Source organism: Gambusia affinis, linkage group LG15 (genome assembly GCF_019740435.1).
Source record: "Gambusia affinis linkage group LG15, SWU_Gaff_1.0, whole genome shotgun sequence".
NCBI lineage: Eukaryota > Metazoa > Chordata > Actinopteri > Cyprinodontiformes > Poeciliidae > Gambusia > Gambusia affinis.
The window spans coordinates 16423424-16436632 of record NC_057882.1 but is presented as its reverse complement, the minus strand read 5'-3'; the positions used below and the strand labels follow the sequence as shown (position 1 = coordinate 16436632).

The following is a 13209-nucleotide window of genomic DNA, read 5'->3' as shown; positions in this document are numbered from 1 at the left end:
ACGATGATCAGTGACCATTCAGGCTGATGTGTGGCCATCTAACAGTGATCGATGTTAACTGAGTTATATATATAAGTATTTGTCCTCAATGGTGAGAAGAATGTTCAGAGGAAGCTTTCAAATCAAAGAACATGGTTGTCGCATGATGGTGAGACTCTGATTCGCTGTTAGTAGTACTGGGACAAAAAGGGTAGAATGATGGTGAAAGATTCAACTTCACCTCAAATCAAAAGAAACTTGAAACATTGAGACAACTGGAAATGCATACAAGTCTGGTTCTGGAATGGATGAAGTAGGTTAACACAAATTTTCTGGAGTGACCCAGACCAAAACCCAATTATGGACTAATCTTAAAAGCCGGCTGTATGGCCAGCTTTTAAGACCGACCAATTTAATTGAACTCTAACCTTCTCAAAAAGAATAATGATCAAATACAATGCCAGATGTACTTTGATGTCTCCACAAAATGTTTCTTTGTCAAAATCATACCTGTATATTTTATCCTATCTGGATTAAATATTAAATTCTAACTGGGCAAAAAAAAAAAGAAAACGCTCAAACGCATCTCTAAAAAGCCAAAATGATCACCTTTTATTTGCATAACACAAGGAAACTTTGACTAGAGCCGCACAGCCAAAGAAGGGACTGAACAAAAAGGTCTGGAGCACGTATAATTTGTAACTGTGTCAGCCGGTGCCCAAGGTGGCGATTGTTGCTCCGATTGCTGTGCTTTCATGCCCTTTATCCAGGCCTGCCTCTGCCTTATAGCTAGAGGAAGTCGAGTAGATGGAGCAAGCTGTGAAATCTGCAGGCCTGATCTGACTGCAGTAGATTTAGCTTGTCTGGCTGTGATGAAAATGGGACCTGTATAAAGGGCACACAGCAGGAGAGGCAGGATCAGCACCTTGGTGATCAGTATAACGCCATGATGGATTTTAAGCCACGCCAGAGGCGCTGGAAGGTTGGGGCGTCTTTGCACCGCTCGCGTTCAAAATCGGCTCGTTGACATACACATCACAAGACGCTTTAATTAGAAATACAACATTTCATCTAGGATTAAGCAAAACTTGTTACAGTATGCCTAAAGGTAATTTTTTTAATCGAGTTATTGACGTCAAACACAGAAAGACCCTCAGTATTTTCCTTGCTACTGATGATTTTACTTGAATGTTTCTTTTGAAACTGCATTTACAACAACACAAACACTGCAAGTCAGTTAGGGCATCAGTTCAAGCTTTTCTCCGCTCAACAATAATATGTTTGAGTTGGAAAACCTTGTTGCTCGTATCATTCAGGCTGAGCAACCATGTTTAACTCTTCAGGTATTCAGGGGGCTCATCTCAGTGGACTGAGACGGCCTCCTCCTCCTCCAAGTGCTCTCCATGAAAATGCCTCTCCAGCTCCTCCCTGTGGAAAAACAAGGAAATATTACAAGATCAGGATTTATGTACAGTCTTGGAGACCTTTTGTTTGTTTTTTTTGAACTACCTCTGTTAAATCCTCTGGAAGGGCGGTCCAAATCCGGCTGCTCGCTCCGATCACAGCATCCTGGATCCTCGCTGATGTTGACCAGGTTGGTGTTCCATTTGTTCCAGTTCATTTCCTCAACCCTAAGGAGACAAGGCGACGCACGCTTCCATTATTTCCAGCTGTGCAACACCTGAGGTAGCTTTAAGTAGCTTGACACCTTGTGAACTGTGCATCGGTTGACCCTGAACACACAGCTGAATTTTCTGTTAATTATATGCAGCACTAAACCTTTTTCTCAGCTCTTTGATTAGTTCTTGCTGAGGTTTCCCAATTATTCAGCTGCTCAGAATATGAGTCAGTAGTATCAGGAGTTTTGCTTCACAGGGTAAAAAAAAAAGATTAAACTGCATTTAGCCCAATGTTACCTGTTCAGTCCTCCAGGTTAAAAATGACTCCTTTTAACCCACTCTCTTTTTGCCGCAATGCTAAATATTAGTATTTTAACATATTATTTACTTAAAAATCTAACATCGTGAAGAGTAATTCAGTATGATAAATCAACAAACAATTGAACTGGTTCATATCTGATCCAGAACTGGTTGGCAAAATAATCTAAACTAGGTTTGAACTCCAGCTCAGCAGTATGCAGTATGTCTCTTAATTTTGTCCACTTACTTTTGCTTCTTTGCTGTTTCTCTGTGTGAAAGTTTTGCTTTATGTTGCCCATATCCCAAACTTTAGATAAATGAATGATTACAGGTTCACTTTATCAGTATTTACCTCCAATAATATAGTTACAATGCTTTCCATCGTCCTTCCTTCCATCCATGCCATGCCCCACCAATTATCCTTTGAAACACATTAGTGGACTTCTTATCTTTGGAGGGTGTTTTGTTAATATAAATAATGCATCTAATTTATTTGCTTCTAAAGCCCATTTTTCCTCACCTTGAATGATATGAGCACTGCCTGGATTGATTATAAGAAAGCCTATGACTTAATGTCAGAACCCGGAAGGTCTGAAACTCTACAAAGTCAACAGCACTCTAAGAACGTTTGTTGCAAACTCCATTAGGCTGTGGAAAACCACCATCGAGGTCAATTTCAAGCCAACTGTGGAAATCTTCATCAAATGTGAAATAAACTAAGCCGATCTCTGTCTCCAACGCTGATCTGCACAGACCATATTGCATATAAACTTAGAAATGGGGCAACTATCAGTCACTTCCTCTACATAGATTACATCAACCTGTATGCTAAGCGTGAGCAGGACACGCTACTGGCTAGATGTATTATACTGATGCACTGGAAGAATCCTCCCCCACCCTCACAATCTTATTGGATAAGACAGTGTTTCCCAATTCCAGTCTTCGGGCCCCCCTGCCTGCATGTTTTAGATTTGCCTCTATACCAGAACAGCTGATTCAAATGATTGCATGACATCTTCTGCAGCCATCAAGTGCTGCAGGAGCCTGTTAATCACCCAAAGATTCAATCCAGGTGTGTGGCAGAAGGGAAACACCTAAAACATGCAGGCAGGGGGCCCCGAGGACTGGAATTGGGAAACACTGGGATAAGAGATGCCCTTTCGTTCATAAAACTGGAAAAAATTTGCCATACTCTCAAAGGCTCTGAAATCACATTTCCAAGAATCTGGTCACCATTTCTGGACCATGCTATGTCTTTGACTCTTGATCTGACCCCATCAGTGGTGCTCCCCTTACCTCCCAGTTGTAATGGCATACACCCTTTATCTAAGTCTTAGAACAAATTTTGTAGCACGTAATACTTAAGCCCTTTAGGTGCCTCGTTTAAGTTGTTTTCTGTCTAATTTATATTTTATTTACTTTCTATTACCTCCATTTGTTTTTTTATTTATCTACTTTTTATACATGTACTTATGGAAATAATTGCTGGGTTTTTTTTGTTTTTGTGTCTTTTTGGTTCTTGCTTGTTTTGTAATTTATTAGTCTGTGTTTATTCTCCTGACAAAGTACTGTGTCAAGTGTGACTTGAATGTCTATGTCTGGTACTCATTGTTTTGTTAAAAAAAAAAAAAGAGTGAGCAAGACAATGACTCGCCAAACCACATCACCAGTATCTAGAGTTGGGACAGAAGAATGCCAACCAGGCTAGTTAAATGTGGATGGTGGATGGCAAAGAATCAGGTTTTACCAATCTCAAAAGTATAAATATACAGTACAGACCAAAAGTTTGGACACACCTTCTCATTGAATTCAATGAGAAGGTGTGTCCAAACTTTTGAAGAATCTTTTTTTTTTTTTCATATTCAACAATGCTATTTATTGAATGAAACTTGAGAGATTTTTCTCCATGCTGGCTCCCATCCAGTCTCAACATCACCTGCTTCTCTCCTCTCCAGTCTTCACCCTGCTACCGCTGTTCTTATTTAGGTTTTTTTTTGCTTTTCTCCTCACTGTTGCCAATTGACCCGGACTCTTCCTCAGCCATCATCATGTTTTTTTTTTTTGTTGTTGTTGTTGTTTTGTTTTTGTTCTCTTAACAACACGCAGAGGTTTTGCTCTTTTTCTTTTCAGCTGAGGGGAGTCGATTTTACAGTCATTTGTCTTTCCCACTTTGATGTGTAACAAAGCTTTACAAAAGGGGTCGGGGGGATGGAGTGTGTGAACACCATAAGTGCTTTATTTTTCCTATGCACAGGCTGGGGTGTTGGAAAGAGACTGTTGTATTTTGTGCCGGCACTTGTCTGTGCAATATCTCATGATAAAAAAAAAGTTTGGACACACCTTCTCATTGAATTCAATGAGAAGGTGTGTCCAAACTTTTGGTCTGTACTGTAGGTTTCACAGCCCTTTGTGTGTTTGAGTAGCTGAAATAAAAATAAAGAGGCATACCTGAAACACCTTCGACGATCGTCTCCAAAAGCAGTATCGAGTTTCTTCTCCACCCCAGAGCGAAAACTGTTCTTCAGACAACAGGGTAGCCGCTTCTCCATGTCCATAATTGTGACCGCCCTCTGGGAACAACAGCAACCCATTTAATACCTGCCCTCTTCAATAAATACCAAAAGGAATGCAAGTCACTCACCTGCAGCCTCCAAATGCTGGCGCTCTCCTTGGTGATCTCCTCCACTGTGCGGCTCATTAGGGCTATAAGCATGTTGAGGAGCAAAATGTAGGTGAGAATGATGTAGCCGATAAGGAGGAAGTAGAAGACCTCCATGTACTGGTACTCCTGGGTGAACTCCATGTCGCCCATGCCGATGGTGAACTTGAAGAGCTGCAGGGTGGTGTAGGAGATGTTTCTGTAGCTGGGCGTGAAACACTCTGTGTTGGGTTTGGAGGTAGTAAAAAATCCTTGTCTCCCTTTTCCTGTTCTGTTTTCAGGAGGAGGTTGTATGAGCAGTGTGACGACGGCTGTAACAGGGGAAAACAATGTCATTTTAGGTCAATCAGGGGTGAAAATGCAGACAAGCCTGGAGTTGTTAACTCTCAACTTACTCAAGAGAAGATAAAATACCTGCTGAGAATCCAAAGAGGAAAACAATATAAACAAAAAGGAAGCGCAGGATATCGCTGAGAATCATCTGCAAAGAAATAAGATACTAGATGGTAAACTGTCCACTGCAATGTAAGTTGCAGCTCATTGATATCGCTACCTTCTGTATCATGACACTGTAGATGCCCATGTGTTTGTCGCCCCTGGAGTAGTACAGCACGTTCACCCAGCTGAGAGCCAGACAGATCACCAGGAAGCCCAGGTACTCCTGCCTCCCCGCCCAGTACAGAACAGTGGCGGCCAGGAACAGTAATCCCTGCACGAAGCTAACGACAGCATGGATGTTAGGTTGACTGTAGAAATAAAATAATGGTAGAAAAATCTACTCACAAGAGAATCTCATAATATCCATCAATCAGCAGTGTCTGCATCTTTGGCCTCTTCCTCTTCATTTCTATAATCTGGGGATTTTGACAATCATAGAGGTTTTACTAACTTAAACTGCCACAAGATGGCAACATAAACCAGTGGGCAAAAATGTGGCTCACATACCCCAATGACAAAGAAGTAGCAGTTTGCTAGTAAAGTCAGCAGCTGGCCTAAAACATACAGGTAATCCCAGGCGTCCTCAGGGATAAACGGAAGCTGTGGGACACAGAGGAGACATTAGTTCAGGTCCGTCTCAGGTTCTGTTAATCACTGTTTAAATCTGTTTACCTGTGTAGAATCTTTTTTATTGTAGGCTACAACAGTGAAGAGGATCAGGTACACAAGGTAGACCAGGAAGTTGAAAAAAAACATTCCACATCCAAACTTCTTCCACTTATCCTCCAGGAGGCAGCTGAGTGGCTCCGTCTCCAGCATCTCGTGGCGGTTCTGAGAAGAGACACGACCTTGTGACCTTAATGACAGCTTAAGGTTTTTCTGCGTTTGCCTGCAAACCTGGGACTCACGGGAATGTCAGTGCCATAGACTAGAATTTCCAAAACAGAGTTGTTCTCGTATGAGTCCACAGAGGACAGGTCATACAGAGAACTGTGGACCGGTCCGTAAACCCACTCAGTGAATTTACGGGACAAGTGCTTGAAGTGATTCTGCTGAAATTCCCTTTGTAGGATGTGAGAAAATACCTGTAGACAAATAAAAGAAAGGAAGTTATAAACAGTCTGTGACAGTTCAGACTCTCCTAATCTAGTCATAACTGAGGGCTCCAACCATCTTAATGTTATTATTTTTTTAAAGTTACTCTGGGTTTCCATTTACCCCAATCTTGCCATTCTTGGCAGCCAGTTTGAGAGGTGTGAGTCCATCGTGGTTCTCTTTCTCCTCCAGCTTTATATTGGGATGCAGTCGGGCATTGGTCTTTATGATGAGATCATAAATGGCTGTTACGAATTCTGGCTTCTCCTTCGAGTTACTGGCCACCAACACCAGGGCGTGCAGCACTGTGTTGCCGTGAGAGTCTGCCATCTTGGCGTCCGCTGGATACTCATTCTCCATTAAGTAGCTCACTATGTCAGGTTGGTTTGTGCAGGCTGCTAGAGACAGGGGCAGCTCGCCTATAATGCAATAATTAAACAACATGAATCACAACACAAGTGCTGCCTATACAAACACAGGAAATCAAAAAAAAAGTGAGCTTTTGCCACCAAGAGACTGTCCTACTGGCTGAATGTAGCATAAGTATGAAAAACACAACGTCAGAATTCTTATATTAGCATCGCAGTCCAAACAGTAGGCTAGGTGTGATGTTAATGTTGCACACACCGATTTTGCGATGACAATATATACTGTACAGCCCTAATAGTTATGTCATTAATAGTGCCTAATAGTTAAATATATCTAAATTCTAGTGATGGTATAGATATTATTTCCAGCGAGCGTGGAATGGAGAAAATGTAAGTAAAATCACACTTGTGCAGCTAACTACTATTATCAGTTAGCTAGCAAGCTAAGTATTTAGTTTGAAACTAAATATTTAGCTAGCAAGCTGAATATTTAGTTTACAAAATATTAGCAAGAATTTAGTTTCAAGCTAAATATTTACTAAATATTTAAGCTAATATAAAAATTCACGTTCCGATCGCCGGAAGTGGACAATAAAAATAAAAGCTGAGTTTTGTGAACCTTTTTATGAACTCCTGCTGATGATTAATGTTGACGTCTGTTGAAATTAAAACTGCTCGTCCTTTGTTTTAAGCTGAAATGTACAAAAAATAGATAGATAGAGAAAAGAAACGATGACGAATAGGTGACAGGAAGTATTCAGTCTCGCCAGTTACAAAGAGGTTCGTATGACCGAGTTTATTAAATCTACATGATATTACATAAATTGGTATTATAAATTTAGCTTGCTAATTAAATATTTTAGTTTTAAACGGGGACATTTATAAATGAATGAATAAAATGGTGAAAATATAACTTTGAAAACTGAGACTGCACTACTTTTCTCTTACGGCTGTTAATTTGCTGTTGATTTTTGCCTACGTCACTTTAATTTTACAAACGACAACCCATATGGTTAGCACAGAAATTTCACTTTACTACTTATTAGAAAATGTGAAAAAAGTATGGTTGTGTGACTTTATACCTTGCCAAAAACATATTCAACAAGTTTAAAAAATCTAAATTGTCCCAAGTGCAAATAAAATGTTGTGCCAAAAGGTTTTGAGGACATGATTTGCGAGAAATTCTGATTTCTAATAAAATTTCTTATGTCAAATCTGGACATTCTAACACATGTAAAAATAAAACTCCTTCAAGTCACTATAGACATTTTGAAATATGTTTTTGTTGTTTATTTTGATGACTTAATGTTAATCTGGAACGACTGTCTTGATGAAACTCTGTTTCAAGCAGTGTGAAATCACCTAGCATGACTAAATACCCACCAATAAGACATTTAGAATGGTCTTCCGGCTGAATCCTTTTGTTACATTTCTTACATAGAAATGTGGAAACTTTGGTCAGAACTGCTGTGTTTTTTAGGTAAATCCAAAACCTTTGTCAGAAGCAAATCAGTGTGCTATGAGAAAAAAGATTTACCAAAGTAGAAGTTGGGACCATCATGAGGCTGAAAAAACTTCCCACAGGCTTTGGCATGAACATCTGCGCCTTTGCTGACCAGCAGCTTCACATAGGAAATACTCCTCCTCTCAATGGCTATATGTAGAGCAGTTTGACCTATAAGAAGACATAGCAAAACATATTTTTTATTATTTTGTTATTGTTAAAAAAAGGACATCATTAAAAAACAGTGGAACATGGAAAAAGAGAGCAGACTGACAGGTTTAAGCTTTTATTCAGAAGAAAGTTGACCTTTATAGTAGCTATCGGTGAAGGCGGCGTTCACAAACTCTTTTATGTCGCCGATCCTCTCTGAAACGTTGACCAGCTCCTCTATGGTTTCATTCTTGCCATCTTTGAGGTGCAGCAGAGCTTTCATCAGGGCGGTTTTACCGTACGACTGATCTGTAGATGTGACCGCATGTTGGGGAGTCAGAACACAGTTCTGCTGTAGTTAGACCCATATAACCTGCTGGGTTATGACTCCCTTACACACTTACACAGAGAGTCAGAGAGTTTCTTCATGTTCTGATGCAAGTACAGGTATAGGCCGTCCAGTTTGTTGACGTCCCTGCTGGCCACTGCTTCAAACAGACGCTCAATGGTGAAAGTGGAGTTGTCTCTCTTTGGCTGTGATGCCTCACCTCGAATCTCTCTGGAAACAAAAGTTGTTGCATATCTCAGGGTTTACTGTGAATCAAGCAGTTTTCTAGTCCATTGTAATCAGTAATAAGTGGCTTGACAGCTCACAGTACCCATGTGGTAATGTAATGGTAAATTAAGGTAGAATCAGATTATGTCTGTGTGCAGAGACTCACTTGTCGAAGTTGAGATTAAATCGGATCTGAGGCTTGACCAGCTCCATTTCCTCCTGGTAGTCGGTGTCCATGGGGGCCTTTGGGGCCTCCTTGCTCAACCCTAAAGCAGAAGCCAAGCCATCCTTCTTTGGTTCTTTTTGCTTCCGTTTCTCCTCCTCCGTTCTGTCGTCCGCCTCCAGATGGAAATCTGATTTCCTCATCTTTACGTAAAACTCTGGTAATCTGGAATGAAACATTACAAGTGTTTTAACATTCAGTTGGTCTCAAAAGGGAGCAGTAGCATAATATTTTTTGGGTAAAAACCTCCTGAGTATTATGAAGCATGCCATGATGTCTTTTCTTGACTACTCTTGTGTTTTAGCAATATACTTGAATTAGTTTTGATTAGAAAGCTAACCATTCTTGGCCTGTGTAGTTCAATTACCAGTTGGTTGTAGTTTTGAGACGGAACAAATCCAGGTTAACTCAGCTGGTTGTAGATTGGGGTTCCACAAGGCTGCTATCTCAGTCCGTTGCTTTATTTAACAGGACTTATAACAAATATTAATTCGGCTGCAGTGAGAACCATATAATTCTGGTGTCATGATAATGGGAATGAATAGGACTAAACTCAAAGAGGTTATTATTACTGGTGCACCGATAAATCGGCCCAGATTTTTCTTTATTTTGGGAAATTGGTGATTGTTCGACATTTGGTGTGAAGCTGCTCTTATCTACTGATCTTATCTGCCTCGTCAAAGGTCTAAGAATCAACTGTGGAGGATTTATCCGTTCTCCATGCTAAGTTCTTGATGTGTGAGGCTGAAGAAGAGTCAGTGAGTTGAATGTATGAATTCCATTTATTAATACCGAAATACAGCTGGTCCATTTTTCATGCTACTTTTAGGAGTTAGCAGGACAAAATGGCACCAAGCAACACTTGGTAACTTCCTTTGTTAGCCTGTTTAAGCTAGGACCTAAAGAGGGCATTCCCTAGTGTGTCATATCCTTTAACTGTAGCTTTGAGGGCGTTTCCTAACATGTCAATTCTTTTAGCTTTAGCTTTGCAACTAGCTACAAGAGATAGAGGAAAAACACAGAATTATTTAATCTCAACACAACCAGAAAGGTTTGACTGACAGATCCGCCTACATGGTCATGTCTGCAGGTTTGCAATAGTCACCCCACTGTTGACAACTCAGCAACTTTCTTGCAATATGTAGCAACATTTCAGACAAAAACAATTCTGTGTCACACACAACTGGAATCAGCAGGTCAGGCTTTTTAAAGATTGTAATCGGCGATTGGACAGAAAACTGCAGTCAGTTCACCCCTAGATATTTAGGATTTTTGAAAGCTAGAAATGCATTTTCATCTGAAATTGTAAATCCATTCAAATTTCTTGACATCTTAATCTAATCCCATCATTTAGTATTCTGTGCTTGAAAAAGAAATCCAGTCATTTGCCATTACTTTAGCTAACAGACGTCTCCATCTCTTGCTGCAACTATCATGATAGTAAAGTAAATGCACAGATAATCTTTTCTCTTATCTCCTTTTGGGGAAGCACTTAGGAGATGTTGATTCCTGAACCTCATGCTTTAAAGACACTGTTCACTCCACTGCAGTCAAATTCAAAGAGAGGCTCTTAGATAATCTTAATGCTTTATTTAAATTGATGGTAGCCGATTTATTTATATGTTGTCTAATTGTGTTAAAGGTTAGAGTTTATATCCCATTTTCCACTAGGTTTAGAAATTCTTTTGTAATTTCTCAATGGGTAATTTATCTTAAGCATATTTGTTTACCGATAGTTTATTTTTTCTATAACTTTAACTGTTTACCATATTATTTACTAGCTATGAAAGGCATTTCGTTGTACTTTAAGTAGCCAGCGTTTAGCGCATTGGGAAATTTTACCCATTTATTTCAGAGCCCTGTCTGATGTGTAAAATAACCCTTGCAATAAATTTAGCTTTTATTTCATAACATTTCCAACAGCTAAGGGGGATTTTTGACCATTCCTCTTTGCACAATCTGTCCAGATGGTCTAGACTTCTGCTTTTCTTATTTCTGATCTATGTAGATGGTAAAGAGCACCTTAAAAAATGCTTGAGTTGAATTTATTAATCTGAATTTTTATTAACTGAAAAATATTAAAGGAGAACTTTGTTTCACCACTGGATAAATGTGCGTGAATTAACGTTTTGGTATTTTAACTCTATATGTCCATTAATTTATTTGAAGTCTTTTTTTTAGCACGTCTTTACCAATAATTGATTGATTGTTTTGAGATTTCTCAAGAGAAGAAATCTCAAAACATTTCAATCACATTTGGACATGTAACCCTTCTCTCTACTAGATCAATTACATGGCAAACCAGTTTCCTGTAACCAGTGAGGAACAGACCACTGGGCATGTTTAAATCTGGTGTGAATCATGTTTACCACAAAGTTTCACATCTCTGGTCTTTAAATACGCTCTCATTTCTTTCGGACATGTGATCTTTCCTTCCTGGTGACAAACAAAGCTGTTTATTTAGAAGATTTCCATGGCAGCAGTTACACACACATCACTTGATTTGACAACTATTTGCTTCACCGGGGTCAAATCGAATTCTTTAACAACAGAATTTATGAAAGAATCGATTCAACAAACGCCAGATGTGAGATATTCTCCTAGAGTTCAGTACATCATCATAAATCAGACAGCTCAGGAAGCCAGGGGAGGTTACAGACATCATCAGTGGCTTCTTGTTCTCCTTTCCAAGAATAATGGGAAATCACATGTTTGGACCCCCCACCGTATGATTATTACACATCAGCACAGCAACAAAAAAAAAGAGGAAAACAGAAGTAGGTTCATTTTATTTTAGCCTTGTCTGAGTTGTGAAATCATCCAATCATTCCACCAATATAAGGAAAACACTCTTCCATAAACATTTTTGTGGTTGGGAGTCTGTGCAAGAACACGCTCTGCATGTCTGAATTTCCTGTAATATTAGAGGATGTATCGATTCCTGCAGCTCAGAAACATGAGATAAGCTCTGCAAAAGCACAAAATAACATTGGAAGCTAATAAACCTGTTGTGAAAACAATAGGTCTCCATCCCTGAAGCACTCCTATAACCTCTAAAGATAATTCAAAGATTGTTCTTTAATAAATATCACAATGGAAAGAAGTGTGTAACTTAACTCACCAGAATAATCCTGATGGTCCTGTTTAGTAAAATTTAAAAAAGAATCAGACAACAGTCCGCTGTCCGGCTGAGATCAGGGCGTGTGAATCCTGCATCATAAGATGCTCACTTAACAAGAAGGCTATAAGAGGAAAGGAGAGCCTGAGTGGGTGACCAAGCCCACACCAGATCCTACCCATGACCAAGGCTCTGAGTGGTTAAAAGGCTTCTGCATTGACCATCAGTTCTTCCAAGAACACAATGCAATGCATTAAAAGGACTCAACATGTATGTGCTGCTCAGACTGCAGGCGAATCGTCCGACGGAAACATAAATTGACTTAATGATGACTTCAGCAGATTTCCTCCTGCAAAAAAAGCTTCTACTTAGTGAACTGAAAAATGTCCATCAATGATACTTTCAAATATATTGAAAGTTAAATATCCTCATGTTTTTAAAATAAATAAATAAATAAAAATCCTAAGAGACACTTACTTGCCCTTCAGGGTCTGAGGATGTTTGTCTGGTTTTCTGGCATTTGCCTCTCTTGCCTTGATCTTCTTAGCTGATGAAGTCGCTGCAGAGTTTCCTGTGTGCAACTCTTTGTGCTTTCATTTCAGTTTTCAGCTTGTGTATGTGTGTGTGCGTGTGTGTCTATTGTCAAAGCTGCTCTGGTCCTGTGACTCTTTGTGGTTTGAGAGTTGCCAACCAGCGTCACTTAAGTTAGTCTTCATGAGTAACGTTCACTTCCTTTTCTTTAACGATTAAATGGTGCACAGAACATGAAAGCACATTGGAAGCATAAGATGGTGAAATCTGACCCTGATTTTAGTGGATGAGAAAAGGTATAACAGCACAGGATCTGCCAATTAGACTAAAAATGTTCAAACAAATGAAATAAATCCTGTCACAAAGTTAATTATACTGTTAGCTTTGTTGCTCAATGGAGTCTAGAGAACACTGAAATCTGAAAGTAGCATATTTGATGCTTCGATTTCAATACACTTCAGGTCAAAAACACAAAAATAAACATGTTGAAAATTTAATTACATAAATTTCAACCAAAAAGAAAAGATATACTTAGATATTCAACCTCTTGATCATGGCCATGTTTGTTCCTACAGCCTGTGATTTGGAACTACTTTTTTGTCTACATTTCAAATGAACGTCTCATTTTTCCAATTTTCATTTTTATAAGAGGAAGGAATACCATTCTTC

At 39.3% G+C, this 13209-nt stretch overlaps 1 protein-coding gene across 3 annotated transcripts; it reads right to left on the bottom strand.

The window, feature by feature from the left end:
* Nucleotides 1-568: 568 nt before the first annotated feature.
* On the bottom strand, nt 569-12605 carry trpv1 (transient receptor potential cation channel, subfamily V, member 1). 3 transcript variants are annotated; one of them, XM_044141370.1, is made up of 17 exons: nt 12487-12605; nt 12013-12358; nt 8835-9056; nt 8517-8671; nt 8269-8421; nt 7996-8133; nt 6214-6509; nt 5904-6080; nt 5668-5826; nt 5503-5595; nt 5341-5411; nt 5111-5276; nt 4972-5038; nt 4540-4868; nt 4347-4468; nt 1489-1610; nt 569-1407 (listed from the first exon to the last, which is right to left on the bottom strand). In XM_044141370.1, exons 3-17 carry the CDS (start codon nt 9032-9034, stop codon nt 1319-1321), a joined length of 2337 nt encoding a protein of 778 aa, XP_043997305.1. In that variant the 5' UTR covers nt 9035-9056; nt 12013-12358; nt 12487-12605; the 3' UTR covers nt 569-1318. The 3 variants fall into 3 exon arrangements, with proteins under 3 accessions (XP_043997305.1, XP_043997304.1, XP_043997303.1); XM_044141369.1 differs by lacking the exon at nt 12013-12358; XM_044141368.1 differs by lacking the exons at nt 12013-12358; nt 12487-12605 and having other exon boundaries at nt 8835-9070.
* Between the last annotated feature and the right edge of the window lie 604 nt (nt 12606-13209).